General features: G+C 40.4%; 2 protein-coding genes across 2 annotated transcripts in view; both read right to left on the bottom strand.

Moving 5' to 3' along the window:
- LOC146619625 (polypeptide N-acetylgalactosaminyltransferase 17-like) overlaps positions 1-3,537 on the bottom strand; it is a 28,670-nt gene extending 25,133 nt beyond the window's left edge. Inside the window, 3 exon segments of the mRNA XM_085370249.1 lie at positions 2,310-2,356; positions 2,358-2,468; positions 3,521-3,537. Coding sequence (XP_085226375.1) covers positions 2,310-2,356; positions 2,358-2,468; positions 3,521-3,537 — 175 coding nt within the window.
- A 4,356-nt stretch (positions 3,538-7,893) lies between these two features.
- On the bottom strand, positions 7,894-9,086 carry LOC146619624 (uncharacterized). Its single transcript, XM_085370673.1, has 2 exons — positions 8,920-9,086; positions 7,894-8,777 (listed from the first exon to the last, which is right to left on the bottom strand). The coding sequence occupies exon 2, from the start codon at positions 8,730-8,732 to the stop codon at positions 7,947-7,949; it is 786 nt and encodes a 261-aa protein (XP_085226799.1). The 5' UTR covers positions 8,733-8,777; positions 8,920-9,086; the 3' UTR covers positions 7,894-7,946.
- Positions 9,087-21,081: the final 11,995 nt, after the last annotated feature.

Here is a 21,081-nt window from a genome sequence, read left to right as displayed (position 1 = left end):
ACTCAGTATTCTTCTTCCTCCAAACACAACGAGTTGAGTTTATACCAAAAAGTTCTACTTTGGTTTCATCTGACCACATGACATTCTCCCAATCCTCTGCTGTATCATCCATGTGCTCTCTGGCAAACTTCAGACGGGCCTGGACATGCACTGGCTTCAGCAGCGGAACACGTCTGGCACTGCGGGATTTGATTCCCTGCCGTTGTAGTGTGTTACTGATGGTGACCTTTGTTACTTTGGTCCCAGCTCTCTGCAGGTCATTCACCAGGTCCCCCCGTGTGGTTCTGGGATCTTTGCTCACCGTTCTCATGATCATTTTGACCCCACGGGATGAGATCTTGCGTGGAGCCCCAGATCGAGGGAGATTATCAGTGGTCTTGTATGTCTTCCATTTTCTGATGATTGCTCCCACAGTTGATTTTTGCACACCAAGCAAATACTTATTTTCCACCCTGATTTACGAATAAATTCTTTACAAATCCAACCATGTGAATTCATGGATTTTTTTTTCACATTCTGTCTCTCACAGTTGAAGTGTACCTCTGGTGCAAATTACTGACCTCTGTCATCATTTTAGGTGGGGGAACTTGCACAATCGGTGGTTGACTAAATACTTTTTTGCCCCACTGTACCTATGAAAATATACTCACTGTATATATATATAATCAAAGCATTTCTTTAGCAAAGTGCACATACTAGCCCTTTTTAAGTTCATTGACATATGTGCACTCAAACAGGCCCAATGAGATTGAGGGTTATACCCCAATTATTTGTGTTAGGTTTGTAAGCTTTTCCAAATGAATACAGAAAATCAGCAAAACCACCATAAAGAAAGCTTATTTAAATAAAGCTGATATTGGGAGAACAAAGCCCAAGGGGTGGAAAATGAGTAAAAAACCTGTGAAGCAGAGAATAACATGAGGGACTGTTGCAGAGCGCATGAGTGAAACAAGCTCACAGATGAGCTGACAAAGATTGGCAGAAATCACTTTAGAGCAGCCGGGTAATAAGGAACAGGTGAACATAGAGTGGAGCAGATAATTACGAGCAAAAACCCAAACAAATACTTTCAGACAATCCTAAAGCTCTTATTTAGTTGCATAGAGCCATGTGTGAACATTTTGTCTTTACATTTTGCTTCCAAGGAACCGAACTGTCTTTTAATTCTGTAATTTATTTCACGTTCTTCAGGCTTTCTGAAGGTCCTTCAAATTTTTCTTTGGACATCATTTTATCATAATTTTCAGTGCAGTCCTTTATTTGTTTGTTCCTATGAATCATTCACACATAATAAAGGCACCTAACTCAAGGGACAAATTCGTTACTGGCACATTACCAGCAGCTTGTCACAAATACACAATTTGTTTCCTGCACAAAAAATGACAACGATAACACACCAGCAAGGTGATTACCAAAGAGCTATTAGCCAAAAACTTGACATATGTCAAGAAACTAAACAAGTAGAGGACAAAAGAACTGGCAGCTTAAATAAAAACATCTACAGCAGACGAACAGAATTTGAAAGTTATGTCCTTAAGAAATAACACAAAACTGACACACAACCTGAGAGATGCATCTGGCATCTTATGTTTGCAAGTTTCAGTAAACTGCTGCATCTATTTCCCATTTTCCTAGCAAAATACAAAGACATGATGGCTTATTAGCTCATCCTATCCTAAATAACCACTAATGTATGCCAACTATTGTCACTGCTACACTATCAAAAGCTGAAAACAAACATAAAAAACATACAAATTCATCACCACAACAACACAGTTGATAAATAAAGAAATACAGAAGCACACATGCAAATAGAGAGATGACATAAAAGTTCTCACTCAGCTCCCTGCGGTGCTGTTTTAAGCTCCAACTCACTCTAAACAACACCAACGGGGGTCTACTGCTTCCTGAGCATCAACGACCGCGCCACCTTTTTAAGATAAGATAAGATAAGATAAGATAAGATAACCTTTATTAGTCCCACACGTGGGAAATTTGTTTTGTCACAGCAGGAAGAGGACAGTGCAAAGGTTATTCACTAGTTTCAGTTTTATAATAATATAAAACTTAATTATATAATTATATTCAGGTTACATGACACTTATTGTATAAGATAATTATTTCTGGGATGCTGAATGACAATTTGATGTGTATTTTGTTGCTTTCAGTAGAAATCCTGCTGATGACTCAGTGGATTTTAGATGGAAATTCTGTGTTTCACTCACTATAAACCATCTTCTAATCAGAGGGCGAAAAAGCCACTCTTCTTATTTGGTATTAGCTGAAGAAAATATTTAATCTATACTGACCGTCATCGCTGTTGTCGTCCACCAGGATGACCTCCTTGAGCAAGTGTGTGATTGACAGCTGAGTGGACTGAGCGCAGGATCACCGACAGAGCCTCGTTGACGAAGATGAAGATGAGGGAGATTTGGGGAAGGTCTCTTGAGTAGCTGACCTTTCTACATCTGTAGAAAGACACGACACAACACCTGTAAACTACTTGCATTAAGTAATACGAGGTGCCAGTGGAGCACTAGAGTGATGGTTTGGGAAAAGTAGTCTACAAAGTTATACAATTAAAAAGACAATCATGATTTTGTATTGATGAGCCCATTTACCATGATTTCTAACATTTCTGATCAATTGAATGTTGTATTAAATAACAAGGAATATGCCTTTCTTTTTAAAAAATGAGGACATTTCTCAGTGAACCTTAATTTTTGAGTGCTCGCATATTTAATTTTGAATTTGTAAAAAAGACTAAACTACCTCCATAGAGCTGCTGACGTCTTGTTCAATGGGGCTGAAAGGCAGAGCAAGTGCTGCTTCCTGTTCAACTATAATCACAAGGATTTATTTTCCACATTGGCCTTTTAACTGCATGTGCTGTTTCAGATAGAAACCCTATTTTAAACTTGTTTTGTTTAAACAGCTCTAATGAAGCGGAAAGCGGCAGGGTGAGGCTTTGGCTCTAAGTTTAGCACATGTGGGAAAGGAAGGGGCTTCTTTTATTGTCTCCTTTTCACGTCTTTTTTTCTTTTATCGATTATCTTATTTCCTCTGTGAAATAATAGCTAATTAGAAGTTATTCTATAACAAATCCAGTGTTTTCAATTCACGAGGTTGGAGAACACTTTTTTAGGGTTTTTGGCAGGAAACCATTAGAAAACAGAAGGCAACATTAACAAGATTAACCACGAAGAACTGGGACATTTGTCACCTTTTTTCTCCTTCTGATACAATATTGCAAAAGTCTTGAGGCATCCTCATTTCATTATATTCTGCTGGGAAAATGGGAAATAGGCAGAGCAATTCACTGAAACGTGCAAACATAAATGGAAATACAGTACATAAGGCAAAAATGTACTTGAAAGTCAATATTTGGTATGGCCACCTTTACTATCGAACATAGCCTGGACTCTCTCTTTCCGGAACACACTGCTTTAATAAATGTTGAGGTCTGGGCTCTGGGGAGGCCAATCCATGACTGATCTAGGTATACGTTTATTGTATTCACCGTGTGTTTGGGATCATTGTCGTAATGAATAAAAATATGCCTTTTCCAACTAGATGCTTTTCAGCTGGGACTGCATGATTAATGAAAATCTTAATATCTGGTTCATATTTCCATCAGCTTTCTCAAGATTCCCAACACCACTGGCAGAGCCTTCATCGTGTTTTACAGATGGATGTAAACACCCTCTGTTGGAGTCATATCAACAATTATTTGAACCAAAAATGTCAAATATGAATTCATAATGCTGTAAGACCTGTTGCCACTGATATAGTCCAGTTCTCGTGTAATTTACCATACCTCAGCCTTTTCTCCCTGTTTCTCTTCACTAAAAATGGCTTCCTGACAGCCTTCCACTGAGACCGTTTCTGATGAGGCTTCAGCAAACAGCAGATGGATCCATTAAAGGGCCAGTGCATCTCTCAGGTACTTCAAGTCTTTGCTTTTCTTTATATTTTTCTACATCTTAAGGACATGATTTCCAGATACAGTTCATCTGCTGTACAGAGTTATTTAGTCCTGCTACTTTTCCGGTTTCCTCAATTTTTTTAAGGACTCACAGCACGCCAGATTTTTGGGAACCACCTAGTTGGTTCAAAATGTTATTTTTACCTATCAGATTTTGTTATCTTTTAGATTCTTAAAGTGCTATGCTGTGGTGTGCTGGGGGAGCAGCACAGCAAAGAAGGACTCATCCAGGCTGGAAAAACTGATCAGGAAGGCTAGCTCTGTGGTCGGCATGAAGCTGGACACCCTGGTGACAGTGGCAGAGAAAAGGACACTAAAGAAACTGATGGACATTATGGACAATGCCAGGCATCCTCTGCACACGGCCATTAACAACCAGAAGAGTCTGTTCAGTGACAGGTTGCTTCTCCCCAAGACAAGAACTAACAGACTTAAAAACTCCTTTGTCCCACACGCCATCAGACTGTTTAACTCCTCTCTGGAGGGGAGAGGGAGGGGAAACAGGAGGACAAAGGAGGGGGGAACAACTAAGCTGTAGTGCCTCTTCACCTCACTGTGCAATACCTTTTGTGCAATACTTTTGTAAATAGTCAACAGTGCAATAGACCTCAATACTCGATACTTTGGGAGCCATAAACATCATTAGACCAGTGCACATATTGGTAAATGGACTGGTTCTTATATAGCGCTTTTCTACTCTTCTGAGCACTCAAAGCGCTTTACACAACTTGTGCATTCACCCATTCACACCCATTCGCACAAGCACATTGTTCTAGGTGCTTTCTAAGTAACATTCACACACATTCATACTCCGATGGATGCATCGGAGAGCAATTTGGGGTTAATATCTTGCCCAAGGATATTTGGCATGCAGACTGGGGGAAGCCAGGAATCGAACCACCAATCTTCCGATCAGCAGATGACCTGCTCTACCGCCTGAGCTACAGCCACCCCCTTATTGTCTCTATTGTGCTCTGTCTTGGTTGTTGAGTTGACTAATGTGGAAATAAAATTTATCCAGCAGTAAACCTGAGTTTGCGGTGAGGGAAGCATCTTGTACAGTACAGCACTTTCCAGCAGGAACTTCGATAGAATGTAAAATAAAACATTTTGTGTATTTTAAAATGACATTCAGTGTGTTTTTGTTGTTGCTGCACTAATCAACCACTTACTACTAACTGCAATGGTAGTTTATTGGATTGGAAAGTGTGGCGATGCTCGCCACCTGGTCTCCCTTCTTGCTTGTTGGTGTGGGCAGGTCTCATTTGTAGGTGCTGAAGAGCTGCTGTGGCTCATTTCCATCAGTGGCACTGGCAATACCTGGGCTCATTCTGTCAGTGAGGTAGTTGAAAAACCCCAGTTGGGTAAAGCGTTTGGGGGTTTTTGTTAACAGACATGCTTATCTATTTAGTTGGTGTTATTTTTTTCAGCTAAATTTTTTAGTGCAATTAGCACTTTCAGCATCAATCCATAGCAATGTGTTGTATTTTTCACATTGTCTGTGTGTAAAATACATATGTAAGCATAGATTACACAAAGGATCCTGCACGCCAAGCTGGATACAAATAGAAATCCCTGGAAACAATTCTTTCTGCGCTTAAGAGCAGCTTCCTATTGCAACGCTGGAGGATTTGTCACCATTACTGGATACGCTGCAGAAGCACAGCAAAGCAGTGACTGTGTGGAGTCGAAAACTATTACACCAACTACACTACACAGTCACCCACATTACCCCAATCACTGGCGTGTTTACACAACAGAGACGCTGAGTCTTTGTTACGGGCGCCAGCCACTGTGGCCTCGTTGTGTGGACACAGAGAGACCTTGCTGTGACTCGCGTCTTCCCTGCTGTGGATTTCTGGAAACCGCGCTTAAAGAAAGCACAAGACTTCTTTCGTAAAATGTGCCTTCCTGAACTTGTTGGGAAATACTTCTCGAAACAACGTGCTGCTCTAAATAGCCTGTAATGTTTCATGTTGTGGTTAAAGATTGATGACAGCTGTGTGGTGCGATGTAAATAGTTTGCATTTCATTTTTATGTGATTGCTGTGTACATGTGAATAGATCTATAATAAAGAAAAACAAACAAATATACTATTCTTTTTTGTTTTATTAAAACAACTTCACACAAAGTACAACTATTTACAATGTACAGTACATCCAAAAGAACAGCTTTAAGAATACTCAACAGGAGCAAGTGTCATTTGGCCCTGGTTTGACAACAACACTGGGGCACATATTAACAAAAACACAGCAAACCTTAACGATCTTATCAAGAAGTGTTGTGTCTTCAGCCTCACATGATAAGAGTAATCAGACTGTGTGTAACATTTTGAACTTGTTGCGCAAACTACCTATTACTCGCTCAACATGAATTCTCAGGTGGGCAATTGCTCTCGTTTGTTCAACGTCCCTTGCATCAAGTTGACAGTAGCCTTTTGTGAAAGCTGGAATCTTGACCTCCGCACACATCATTCCTACAGCATCTCTGATGTCAAAGCCTCTGTCAGCCAATACTACGTCCCCTGGTAACAGCTTTTGAAGAATGCCACATCTCTCTATGATGTGTTTATCTGATGCACGACTAGGGCTGGGCCATATTATACCATTCACGGTAATACCGGTATAATGTTAGGCAACGATAGGAAAATGAAATATCGCGATAGAATGGGAGTAAAACGCGCATGCGCAGTGCCTTTGTTTTCATACGCACATGGCCGATTGTTGAGTGAAACAGATGAACCAGAATTGGTTTGTAAAAATGGTGCAACTTCCGTGATGTGGAACTGGTTTGGTGTTTGTCTGTCAGATACACGACAAAGCACATTTTTTTGCAGAACATGAAAGCGGTCGTCGTTAATTGTCGTATTTGTCGGACTAAGATGCTCTTAAATCTGGGAGTAATCTGGGTCCTAAACTCCGTATGCTTCAGGTCAAACAACACTGCAGCATCACTGAGAGTTAAAAACTGTCTAAATTCTTTCATCTTTAGTAAAACGATCAGCATTGCTGCTTTACCAGGTGTAACTATAAAGTTTAACTTCCATGAAAACAAAAAGTTATTACATTTAATGGAGTTAGAAGTTAGCAGGAAGCTAGCGGAAGTTAGCTCGCTAGTTTCGCTAGTTACCTAAGCATGATATAGCATGTTCTGACTGAGAGATTTCTGAACAAATTAAAACGTACAGCTCTGCTATCACTTCCAACATAAATGAAGACAGGAAACTAAACAGCAGTGACGTTTGTAGGGTTACTGAAGTTGGGCTAGCTGGTATATAATGATGTGCTACGTGATCGCTAGCGACACAGCTATGTTAGCATAACATAAACAGTGAAGCTGGAGGACGAACACTAACACTTTTCCACTTATAAAAGTTAACGTGAAGGTTCTTCATGGTTAGAGACAAATGCAATCGCATGGCAGGATGCTGTAAACGGACCAAACTTCAGTCAGGAGAACAACTGAGATAATCTATCCACAATACCAGGTTAGTCATTAATATACTGCAACAACATGGGAATAGAGCAGCTGCCAGAGAATTCAACATTAATGAATCAATGGTACAGAAGTGGAGGAAGCAAGAAGAATGAGTTTAATAAAGTTTGATTTATCTGACTGCTTTGTTTCGCTTAATGTGCCTTATAATCCCGTGCACCTTATGGTCCGAAAAATGCGTACTGCACACTGCAGTTTAATGTTGCAAAGCACCTCTTTTTAACTTCAGTGGATATTATACATGGTTATGCTCAGGATATGTCAGCCCATTTCTACTGGAAATGCCTTTTGGTTAAACTTTCAGCAAGGAATTTGCATTTGCACTGTTACATTTTTATAAAGCTTTAATGTACATAAAAACCAGCTTCTTGTTTAAGTGAAAATAAATGGAAGGTTGTCTTTTTGCGCTAGTAATGTTGTGGAGTTGTATTTTGTCTCGCATCAATTATATCGTCGGTTATATCGTTATCGCAAATTTTCAAATATATATCGTGATAAATATTTTTGGCCATATCGCCCTGCTCTATGCACGACCCCCCATCCCCTGGAAATGAAAGAAATAGCTCCATGGGGTGTAATCCCGATGAGGTATTTTATGGTCTGTGTACCCTTGTAATGAGAGTATGTTTGTGCGCGTGCCTTTAAATTAGATGGTCTTTCTGTTCGAATCTCAAAACAGTCAACAATGATTGCTACTCGTTTTCCAAAAGTTTCAGTAAACTGTGGAGGCATTGTCGCCTGCAGACAGTGCCTCTCAGGCCAGTGCACCAGTGCTCCTAAGTGGGCATACAAAACATCAATGGTATCGGTGAAGACAGAAGACAGTGTTTTGTGCGACACATGGAATAGATGACAAAGATGCTGGACTGGAAGATCAAGTCTCAGACGCATTAGTGTGAGTAAGAGCATTTGGAAACCTGTCAGTTTCTTCGGTATTGGCAGGAAATCTTTGACAGTGTTGAAGAGGGACATTAAGACAGCATAACAATATAGTCCAGTGTAATATCTTACTTTTTCGGTATCGTCCTTTAAGAAAGTTTCATTCAGCTCTGTCTTTTGCAACTGTGCTCGAAGCAGTCTGTTCTCCTCCAACAGCCGGTTTATTTCTGCTCTGCCCTGTTGACTGCACACACAGTCCTTCGTCTGCCCTTCAGCTTCCGTGACGCTGTCACTCCCATCACCACTGTCCACATTTGCAGCTGGTACGTCAACCTCCACTTGTCCAACACAACTGCTGTCCACTGCCTCCATGACATGGTTGTTGTTCTTCTGTCAGACCTTCATCGATCATCAAGCCTGTAAGATAAAAAATAGTGCATAGACTTAAGGTTAATGTACACCAATATTCCAATGACAGGTGTGTGATTCATCTTTAAGTTATGTGCGGATTAGTGTACCATAAGAGCAATTTAGTATGTTTTCAGAGGGGGGTGTTTACCTGCAATGGGTGCTCTTTTTCGCTTCCGTTGCATACGCCTTGCGTGCCGGTCCGAGTCTGACACAGGTTTGTCGTCGTGCCCCATGTGCAGTGTTGGTGCCCAGTCTGGATTTGTTACATCCATTTCATATGCTGGTTTGCCTGCAATAATGCCAAATCAAAAGCTACTCAGTCGACATGACGTGGTTCTGCAGCATCACACATTAGCATGTTTTATCTCATTATCTATGACCGCAGCGCATTGAAAAAAACCCCACTAAAAGCCTTTTGGTTTGGTCCTTTTACAGCATCCTGCCATGCGATTACATTTGTTCCTGACCACCGAGAACACTCACGTTAACTTTTATCGAGTGGAAAAAAAGTTAGCGTGTTTATATTGTGCTAACATAGCTGTGTTACTAGCGGTCACGTAGCACATCATTATATACCAGCTAGCCCAAGTTCAGTAACCCTACAAATCAATCAATCAAGCTTTATTTATAAAGCACTTTTCATACAGAAAAAATGTAGCACAAAGTGCTTTACATAGTTAAAAGCAGCCCACCCCACCCTCCAACTCACTCCCCACACTCTCAATACACATATATCCCCCCACCCCCACCCACACACACACATACACACACGCGCACACTTAAAGAGTAAAAATTGGGCTGGGCTCGCATGAGCCAAGTGAGGAAACATTATAACAGAGAGCCGTCTGCACCGGGAGCCGGTCACAGACCGCAGCCTCCGGGCTGGGCACACAGCCGGAGGGAGGCCAAGGAGCCCCCCAACCAGGCTGAGAGGACCCCAGAGACCAGCAGCCACGGTCAATAACAGCCCCGGTGCAGAGAGCGCCCTCCGAGGAAACACTGGAGATATGACGCAATACGATATATACAGGGTAAAATGATAAAATAAATAAGAACAGGATACAATATAAATATAAATATAAATAGAGTAAGAAGATTAAAAAATGAATAAGAATAAAATCAAAAAATATTAGGTAAATCCTAAATTAATAATAGAATAACAGGATAGAATAAATAAGCATAAAAAATAAATAAACGCTAAGTAAAAGCTAAATTAAAAAGGTGGGTCTTGAGCCTGTTCTTAAAAACATGTACGTTCTCTGCGGCCCTGAGCTCCTCCGGCAGGCTGTTCCACAGACGAGGACCATACCACTGAAAAGCTGCCTCTCCGTGAGTATGTGTCCTGACTTTAGGGACAATCAAAAGGCCAGTACCAGAGGACCTCAGGGTCCGCGAGGGTTCGTATGGTAAAAGCAGATCTGAGAGATAAGAAGGCCCAAGACCATTAAGACATTTAAAAACCAATAAAAGAACTTTAAAATCGATCCTGAAACACACGGGGAGCCAATGCAGCGATTCTAAAACCGGTGTAATGTGGGCCCGCCCTCTGGTCTTCGTCAGCACACGAGCTGCCGAGTTTTGCAAGAGTTGTAAAGTTGAAATATTCTTCTTAGGAAGACCAGAGAGCAGGGCATTACAGTAATCAATGCGACTGGCAATAAAAGCATGCATCAGCATCTCCGTGTTGGCCCGAGAGAGAATAGGGCGGACTCTGGCTATATTTTTTAGATGATAAAATCCAATTTTGGTTACATGTTTAACATGTGGGATAAAACCAAGCTCAGAGTCAAAAATAACACCCAGGTTTTTCACTTGTAGCGAAGGACATAGTGAAAATGCCTCTAATTTAGACAAGAGTTTCTCTCTCTGAGCTTCAGGACCGACAATTAAAACTTCAGTTTTGTCCTGGTTAAGCTGTAAAAAGTTTTCTGCCATCCAAGATCTTATATCCAAGATACAGTTAAAAAGGGCATCCATTGGTCTGGTGTCATCAGGAGACACGGAGATGTACAGCTGCGTGTCATCAGCGTAACTGTGGAAGTTCACTCCATGCCTCCTGATGACACTGCCGAGAGGCAACATATACAAATTAAAAAGTACAGGGCCTAGAACCGACCCTTGAGGCACACCACATGTCATTTTATGGATCTTAGAGGAGCATGTATCCATACTCACCATAAAAGATCTGTCAGAGAGATAGGAAGTGAACCAGTTGTGTACAGCACCAGAGAGGCCCACCATGTGTTTTAGTCTGTTTAAAAGAATAGCGTGGTCTACTGTATCAAAGGCTGCGCTTAGATCCAGCAGCACCAGGACTGAGAGCTTTTGGGCGTCCCAGTTACATCTAAGATCATTTAAAACCTTTAGGAGAGCCGTCTCTGTGCTGTGGTTCACCCTAAATCCAGACTGGAATATCTCCAGGATCTGTCTATCATTGAGAAAATCAGTAATCTGAGTAAAAACAAGTTTTTCTAAGACTTTACTTAAAAATGGTAAGTTGGATACAGGTCTGTAGTTATTAAAATCATTACAATCCAAATTGCTCTTCTTCAGAAGGGGCCTCACCACCGCCGTTTTAAAGGCAGCAGGGAAGACACCCAACTGAAGAGAGCAATTCATCATGTATAAAAGCTCAGCCTCAAAAAATCCATAAAGTGTTTTAAAGAGTGAAGAGGGGATTGGATCTAAAAGACATGTGGTGGGTCTCACTGTGGAGAAAACCTTCTGAAAGTTCTCAGCATTAACCAGGACAAAGCTGTCCAGTGTCTCCTCAGGTACAATCGAGCCCTCAGATGTGTTTACAATCATATCGCGATTAGATAAAATATCAGATCTGATGGCGCTGATCTTTCCCCTGAAGTGGTCTGCAAACTGCTCACAGAGCGAGTCTGTGGGGGTTCTTTGGGAGCTGTTAAAATCAGGGTTAAATAAATGATCTATGGTGGAAAAGAGGACCTTGGGATTATTTTTGTTAATACTGATTATTTTGGCGAAGTATGAATTTCTTGACTTCCTTAATGTATTATTGTACATTTTAAATTGCTCGGAAAATATTTGATGGTTGATATTATTTTTATTTTTCCTCCATCTCCTTTCTGCTGCCCTGCAATTTCTTTTGAGTTTTTTGACTTCTTCGTTTCTCCAGGGTGATGCATGTTTTACGTTAATCTTTTTGGTGGTGAGTGGAGCAACGGAGTCAAGGCTTTTCTTCAGTTTGCTGTTAAAATAACTAAAAATCAAATCGCAGGGTGCAGGTAAAATCACAGGGGGGCATTTGACTAAAACCCTGGTAAAATTTGCAGCCACTGTCACTGCTGTTTAGTTTTCTGTCTTCATTTATGTTGGAAGTGATAAGAAAGCTGTACGTTTTAATTTGTTTCCAAAACCCCGCAGTCAGGACATGCTATATTGTATTTAGATAGAAGCTAGCGAGCTAACTTGCTGCTAACTTCTAACTCATATGTCATAAATTCCATTGTCATGGATGCCTGGATGTTTAACTCAGTTGTTACACCTGGTAGAGCAGAACGCTGATAATTTTATTAAAGATGAAAGACTTAAGACAGTGTTTTAACTCTCAGTAATGCCACAGTGATCATTTGATATATGGACCTGCAGCAGAGTTTAGGCCCAGACACGGCTAGTGACGTCAGACTCAACAATCGGATAGTGATATGAATTACTTTAGAACTCACCGGAGAGAAAATGCCGCGAGCAAACCAACAAAAAGCTGGGGATTGCACGGAACTCGATATCCGCTCGTCTCACCGCTGCAATCCATGCCTGGCGTCTTTGTTTGGTGATATCGGATACATGGGATCCCTCACGTTGCCGCCAGGATGGAAAACGATTAAAAGATTAATCCAGTTTCTTGCCTTCACGATCGTGAGATCTAACATTGCAACCGACTACACACGTACCACCATAGCTGAAGCTGTATCCTTTGTCTGGCCTACTGTGATGGCGGCAGGGGGCGCATTCTAAAATGTCATGTGACAATCTGATTCATGAAGAGTGATGATGTCACAAGGACATGTGATGATGTCACAAGGACATGTGATGATGTCACAAGCACATGCCTTTGAGCCTTTTCTATAAATAGGGGTCAGGAGCAGCAAGTTTTAGTCAGTTTGTTCGCAGCCTTCAAACGTTCGACCAGAGCTATATTTGAAAGTATTTGTAAACCTCTTCAGAGTCACTGTGCACAGGATTAAAAATGTATCCACGAAAATGCCAACAAAGAATAAACAATCTTGCTGCCTCTCCTTCGAGGTCTGGCCGGCCACTCACTTCAAGAGGGAAGCCTGATATGACACGATCCATTGGTGCCTCATCAGTCCAAAGGACATTACAGGAAAACTCCGACCTACATGCAAAAATTAAACAAATTGAAGAAGAGAAGCTTCAACTGGAGGAGAAGTGCAGACAATTGGAAGCACGAAATCAAGAGCTGGAAAAACAACAGCAACGCCAGCCTTACACAAAAATTATTAGTGAGGCCTGGGAAGGAAAGTTTGGTGAAGCACGACAGAAGATTTTGTTCCTGATGAAGGAAAACAAGACAAAGAGTGCTGAATTAAAAGAAACGTCTGCCCAGCTTCAACGCGCGAATGCTACTATTGGGGAGATGCAAAGGGATCTCCAAAACATGGAGCAAAAGAATCAGGCGCTCCAAGGAACGCTTGATGAAGCTATGGAACAAACTGCACAAATCCTCGGACAGAAAAAGGAAGGGGTCACACAAATGCAGGACCAACTCAAAGGCATAAAGAAAAAATACGAAGTGCTGAAAGTCAGGCTGGATGAAACAGAGTGCAAAAAAAAAGAGCTTCTTCAAGAGAAAGAGCAACAGGAAGAAGAAAAAAAACGTATTCTCCAGGACTCAGACAACTTGAAGTGTGAAAACGCTGAAATGCTTGCACAAAAGCAGCAACAAGAGAAAATAAATGAAGACCTGCAGCGTAAGCTTCAAGAAATCACAAGAAGAAATGAGCAGTTAGAAAAGATGCACAAGGAAAAACAACAGCAAAATACAGACAAGTGCAATCTATTAAAAGAAATGGAGCAAAGATGCCAGAAACTTGAGAAGGAAGTTGAAGAAACAACCGATCAGTTGAGAACCCTCATCCTAGAGAAAAAAGTGGTCGTGGAAAAGCTCATGGAAAAGAAGAAAAAACGTTTCCGCTTCTTCTGGAGGAGGGACACTCCTGCTTTTTCTACTTTTTCTATTTTTTCTACTGCTGACGTCACCTCGTCTCCCTCCACCTCTGTTCCATCTTAATTTTCACCTCTCCTCTCCCCTTCTCTCCTAACACTTCTTCCCTCTCTCCTTCATCTTTTTTCACCCCAACCAGTCCCGGCAGTTGACTGCCCCTCGTGAGCCTGGTTCTGCCGGAAGTTTCTGCCCGTTTAAAGGCAGTTTTTCTTCCCCACTGTCGCCTAGTGCTTGCTCAGAGGGGATTGTTGGGGTTTTCTCTTTTCTTTTTTTTTCCCTTCTTATTACCATTTTCCTTTATTTACCGATTTGTTTTGTTTACTTTTCTTTTATGTTGTTTCTTTATTTACTTGTTTAACTTTTTTTCAACTTATGTAATAAACTAATAAACCAATTGAATTTATCCTCTGCGTATTTTACATCTAATCTTTAAAGAATATTTCCAAAACATTTTCAAACATCACGATCTGTCTTTTGTTTGCTTGTTAAAACCCCGTAAATGGTGGAGTAAAAACCCTGTGATATGGTTTAAAACATCAAAATAGACTAAACAACTAGTCTAAAACTAAGAGACACAGGATAAAGTTGGTGTGAAGGTTTCAGTCTGTGAATGAATCTAAGCACCATCACCTTAACTTTAAATTCATCTCTGTTACCCTCTTTGTGACTGAACTCTGACCGTGAGCACCACAGCCACTGCGCACCAGTCACACGCACTTTAAATCCATCACAGTAAACCAGTTAGTTTACCTCAGTTTGTTTTGCAGCACATTTCACAACATGCAAAAGCATAATGTGCCATGTATAGACTCAAAATCTAATTTAAAAACATGAGGACTGACCTGTAAGCTTTACATTTACAGTTTATCACATACCACTGAGCAGTTCTTACCTGTAATTCTAAGCCCTCTTCTTCCTTTTCTGGTTTAAAACATCAAATTAGACTAAACAACTAGTCTAAAACCAAGAGACACTTAAATATTAAGTTAAACCTCTGGGGTTGCCGGACGCGCCGGCGCGTCAAAATCACATGACCAATTTAAGACGACACAGCTACAAGATGCAGCGATTCAGAGGCTGTATCCCAATTCAGGGTCTGCAGCCTTAAAGGCCGCATTTTAAGGCCGATTACGTCACCATGCCAGTCTCCTATTGCCAGAGGCTGAAGTGTGTGTGCAGTCACCAGGTGATAATCTGATATCGTCTACTTCCCCACTGATGTTAAGTAATATGAAAAAAAAAATGAATCCCACCTTAGGCCGAATGTGTGACTCTCTTCGTAGTGGAAGAGAGAATGAATCTTCCCATCCGAATTCACGGCAATCAGTCTGTCAATCAAATCCTGTGGAGTAAAATGAGAGGCTTTGAACAAGAATGCACCGGATAGGGTGCAAAACGAAAACTGTGTGGAAATTTACAATGGGTAAGGTGGAGAACGTATATCAGTCTCAGTGTGAGAGGGTTTATTTGAATGCGTTTGAAGTAAAACAAATGGGTGGGTGGTGTTTGGAGGCCAAATAAAAAGTGCAAACATGCCCTCAGATGGATGACAAAAAAAAACTGCAGTGTGTGGAAAAGAAGAAGAAGAAAAACACTTACAGGTATGGAGGTTGGCATCTCCCTCAGGGTGTATTCGCTTTTGTTGGCCAAAGACTGTCGGCCCAGCAGTTGCCACACCGACTGGGAAGAGGAGAGGAGGTTGACCAAGTACAGGAAGGACTGAAGAGGAAAGTAAATACAGCAGCTGTTAGAGAGAAAAAATGTATTTGCTTTTAAAGACCATTGTGAATGCATTTGTGCACGTCATGGATTGATCAAATCCTAACACATAATAATAATATAACACTATTCAACTACAAACACTACCGATAATATGACAAATAATATCTGTAGTATTCAAAGCAAAACAAAATGTAAAAAAAGAATTTATGATTGCAAAGGTAAAACATGGTTTACCACACTCTCAAAACTGAATAAGACATATATTCTGAGCAGAGTGGTTGAGCAGAAACCTATTGCAGCCTGAAGAATATTAAACTACAGGAAAGCTCCCTGCATTTTTCACTGGGTCTGGTAGAACAGGGAAAACATATCATCAAAAGCATCAAAGGAAAAAAAGAGAGACACTTGCACAAACGAGCTACAACTTAGATTATATTAAACAGCTTCAAAGAAACGTAAAGAAAAAAACAAGATACGATGGATTTTTTTTTCTAAAATAGAAATATCTATACTTTCATGTGTCTTCTGATGTTTCTGTGCATGTGTGAACTTATCTTCATATGTACTACCAAACCTCCTACTGTACTTAGCACAGATTAAAGCAAAGACTCGAGTTAATTCACCAAAGTGCTGGTGTGTGTATATTTAGTTTTCCTTTGACCTCAGCATATATGTATAACCCACTGATAAGGCAGACTTTAAAGTCGCCTGTGGCAGGACACAGTTTACACATCACTGGCTGTCCGTATTCACTTGGCTAGTCTCTCTGAGAGAGATGACTTGGCTGCTGTCAGAGGCCAAGCATCAGACACACACAGACAGGCTCACGCTGGAGCTTGTTGAAGCTTTCCTGAGAGAAATTCTGCCAAAAACATAACTAAAAATGCAGTCTTATGAAAGTAAGGCTTATTTGCCCAGACACCCATAAACCAATCAGCAAAAAGCCTTTCTTGTTAACAAAATCACTATTGCCAGTTTCTTAAATATGAATATTCACAAGTGAATTTTCTACATGGCTGCTGGTATCACAGCAACACATGGACCACTATTCTGAGTCCTGGGTTAATAATAATTGGAATCAATTTAATTTTAATCAATTTAAACACCTTTGTAACCAGTGAGCTAAAAACATGATGGAAAAGCAAAACTTCTAAGAGATCTGTGTCTGTACTATTATGTAGATATCTAAAAATTGGGGCATTGTGGGCTCCAGGAAGTTTCTCCTTCTCCCTCTCTCTCACACACACACGCACGCACATACATACAATACCTTAATGCAACTCCTATCTGTGGGGTCAATGGGAGTTGGTTTGGGACGGACCACTCTGATGTCGTCACTGCTGCACTCAAGAACAGACCATAGCTCTAGTACCAGGGCCCGAATAAAGCCTGAGACAGAACACGGAGAAATTTGTTGTACCAAACATTTATTTGAAATAGCAGCAACTAAAATTATTAACAGTGCTTTAATAAATAAACGACTGACTTTGTTATTGTGTCCAATCTTTTAAAGAAATCTGTCTTTGCATTGCTGGCACCGTTTTGATTGGAGGATTTGAATCTCAGGAAGGAAGGAATTTATAATGCCACTCCCTTTGATCCCATTTAATCTCTTCCCTGTTGCACTTTGGCCTGTCAGTAACTACATTTGAATTTTGCAGCTCAAGCTTGCACATAAAGGCTGGATAAAAACGTTAATGCAATCAAAATGTACGCAGCCCTCGCTGGAAAACTGGGGATACAGTACAGTACATAAATGATGAAGCAAAGACAAAACATTAGTGTCATGGAAGAAGAAATAGTCAGTGCATCACGGGAAGCTCCCAGCAATAAAACCTGCATTTGTATTGACACATAAACCTTAATTTGTGAGCAATTTTCAGTGTATTTCAGTTAAATTAATGAGACAAATATAACAAAAGGGATTTTATACTTAGAAGAAGAATATGAAATTGAAATATTAAACTAAGAAAACTATAAATACTGCAGTTCTAGAGTTACAGATATACAATTAAGCTTTGCATATCAGTGCTGTATAACCCAGGGAATGTACTTTTTTTTTTTTTATAATTGAATAGTAATGGAAATCATGAACTGTTTTTCAGAGGTCATAGATCAAATGAGCAGTAGAGTTTTTCTCACAGAATGGTTCTTTCACATAGAAAGCAGTGTGTGCTGCAGGTTTAGCAAATGGCCCATCATTTGTATCTCCAGTGTCTGTTGAAGTGTACAGTATCTGTGTGTGTGCATGACCGTCGGTGCTCTCTGCTCACTCGGGTTCAGAGGTACAGGGAGGAGGCTCAGCAGGAGTAGAGGCAGCTGCTTCATCACAAACATGCCAGGTGCAGGCGGTAAAGGCCCTTTCTGTTTCCTCTCAACCCTCCTGCCAAAGCCATAGAACTCTGCCGAGGTGAACCAGACAACACAATATAGACATTTTTCCCTGTTCCTACATGGAAACACAAGATCAAACGGGCATTTTTTTTTGGCATAAATATGTATATCATATCGGACTCAGTTTGTTCCTGTTATTGTTTTTGCACTGTACTTGTCATCCATTCCAGTGAAACGATGCAGAAGGTTGTAGGTTGTGCAATAGTGCCATCTAGAGGTGAAGTAACATCACACTGCCCGTGCTCTTGTCTCGTCACGGTGTTTGCGTGTTTCTCCCTCTCTGCACACTCATGGGAATGTGCTGTCAGGCAGGACTCAGCGTTATATTCACAATATGTGGAAAATATATTGATATTGAATGTTCAAATATGAGGATATGTATAATGTATAGGTTGACTTTGCTCTACCTACACTTCTGGCAGAGCAGCAGTTGCAATGCGAACACATAATTAAACGGTGTATTTATAGGAACAGATTTCTTGCCTATGGCAGACAAAGTGATTTTAAACGTGTAAAAGGTTTCATTCACAGATGATTTATTACTATCACACCCTGGAGACTTTATAAAGAGCACTGCTGCAAAAGCAGCCTAAACAAACTTGTACAGTAGGTCACGCTGGTTTAGTTTTTCATCAAAATGCTTTTTTTCTTTTACTATTATTTTTGAAAACGTTACAGCACTGGTGGACATTTCCTACCAAATAAGAACTAGACACTACTGTTATGTAGTGGTTAATTGGAAAACTGTTTTATCACGAATTTCTTATTTAGAAATAATTAAAATTTTATTTGATGTTTTTTTTTTTTTTGGATGGATACTGTTATTGCAGTGATGCTGTAATTAAACTGTCTTCACCCCAGTAGAATAATTGCATGACTCCATCACTGAAGTGGAGGGTTTGCTTTGGAGGGGAAACGCACAGTGTCTCTTTAGTAGCATGGTGGTTGGATCCCACATTTGTTTCTTATGTAACATTGTAAATAGCTGCTAAGACAGCATATCTATTGGACAAGCACATATTATACATACTTTGCACGTGCAGTATTTAATAGAAAGCAGTGTGTGCTGCAGGTTTAGCAAATGGCCCATCATTTGTAAGCTCTGTCTGGACTATATCACTTTTTGAGGTCATCCTTCTTTCTGTCAGTCTGCCTTTTTATCGATGGCACAAACATATGTCACATCATGGAACACATGAGTGCTCCACAGCCAGCGCTGCTCAACACAGCAGGGAACTGTTCTTGCGTGGGTAAAGTCATAGGAGAGAATAGGTTTCAGAACGCAGCGGTGCTGTTATAAGCGAAGGGCTGATAAGTAATCAGACTTCTTTTCCCATAACCAGTTGAGTCGCCCCTTCTAGCCAATAGAAAGAATGCAGGATTAAAATATTTGTTCACTAGCTTCATTTTTTGACCTCTTTTGACAAGAGTACGGTATTTCCTGGAGCCTTTTGCATATGGATAAACCTAGTATCAGTATACAACTGATATGTGAATCCATTTATCAAAAAAGAACGCCTCTTCTTACTCTTTCTTACCCAAACAAAAACGGTTTGACAAATACATTTCTCCCTAAGCTGCCTTAAGTCTCCTTTATACCGACAACACAAAAACAACAACAACAACTTATAATATAAGCCTTAAGCATCACAGCTGACAAGTGTTTGTTGTGTCCAAATAACTGCAATAGTACCTGAACTGTGCAGAGCCACAACTCCCGGAGCAGTTGCTGCCACCTGTGTCACCATCACCCCGTAGCCAAACTTCTCGCAGCTGCTCACCTACAGAAAACACACAGAAATCTCATACCCCTAGAAATATTTCAGCCTTTCACTATCACAGTTTTTGGTTATCAGGTAAAAAATGAATGAGAGTTTGGAAAAAGGATGGAAAAGGTTTAGGTCAAATGTAGTACTAATGTATCATAAAGGGAGATGTGTAAGTAAATCTGGGATTCTGGAAAGGCACAACATAATGTAGTTAAACATGCTGTGGAGAATTTAAATTGTAAATTGATATTGGAGTGTGCAGGCCCTTCATTAATTACAACACAATGCCACAACTAAAAATAGACAAAATATAATTACATTCCATAATTAAAGTGTAATGCCAAACTAGAGAAGCAATTACAATGGTGCGTAAACAATGGCAGTAAATTAAGCCCACGGGGGATCAGCTAAGGTTTGCAGCAAGCCTGAGTGTTTGTGTGTTTACAATTTGAATCTTAGACTCAGACCCTGTGACAAGGTCTGTGAAAACCACGTTTTTATGCCTGAAATACTACAGTACTACACTCCCACCAGATGAGCTCATGCAGCCTGTCACGAACCGGGACATACAACCATGACAAAACAGGAGATGCACACACAATTTATTGTGTTATTAATTTAGATCAACTGTGCTAATATAGTATACCAAAATGAAAACAATAACTCAAATTTCAGATATTTGAGGTTGTGCTGAAAATAATGGTGCCAAATAAGGCAAGAAAAACATATTTTAAAGGTGAAATATAGAGGTAAAATCAAAAATAGTCAAGAACGGCCAATTATACCCTGGACCACAGAGGGTTAAATTTGAAAACGGTTTAAAAAAAAACATCCCCATTCTAAAATGTCATGTGACAATCTGATTCATGAAGAGTGATGATGTCACAAGGACATGTGATGATGTCACAAGGACATGTGATGATGTCACAAGCACATGCCTTTGAGCCTTTGAAGTTTTTCTATAAATAGGGGTCAGGAGCAGCAAGTTTTAGTCAGTTTGTTCGCAGCCTTCAAACGTTCGACCAGAGCTATATTTGAAAGTATTTGTAAACCTCTGTAACATCACGCTCCAAAGCCCTGTGACGTTTCTGTGTTCTGTGACGTTGTCCCAAAGAAAGACCTTTAAATGCGATAAATAGCCTAAACGTTTTCGTTTATGACTAGTTTACCGTGTTATGACTGTGAACAGGGGGGAAGTCGCGCAAGAGAA

This window comes from Diplotaxodon limnothrissa, linkage group LG14 (assembly GCF_057381915.1).
Source record: "Diplotaxodon limnothrissa isolate DT_005_m linkage group LG14, D_limnothrissa_male_GT1.1, whole genome shotgun sequence".
In the NCBI taxonomy this organism is placed as follows: domain Eukaryota; kingdom Metazoa; phylum Chordata; class Actinopteri; order Cichliformes; family Cichlidae; genus Diplotaxodon; species Diplotaxodon limnothrissa.
This window is presented reverse-complemented; position numbering and strand designations above follow the sequence as displayed.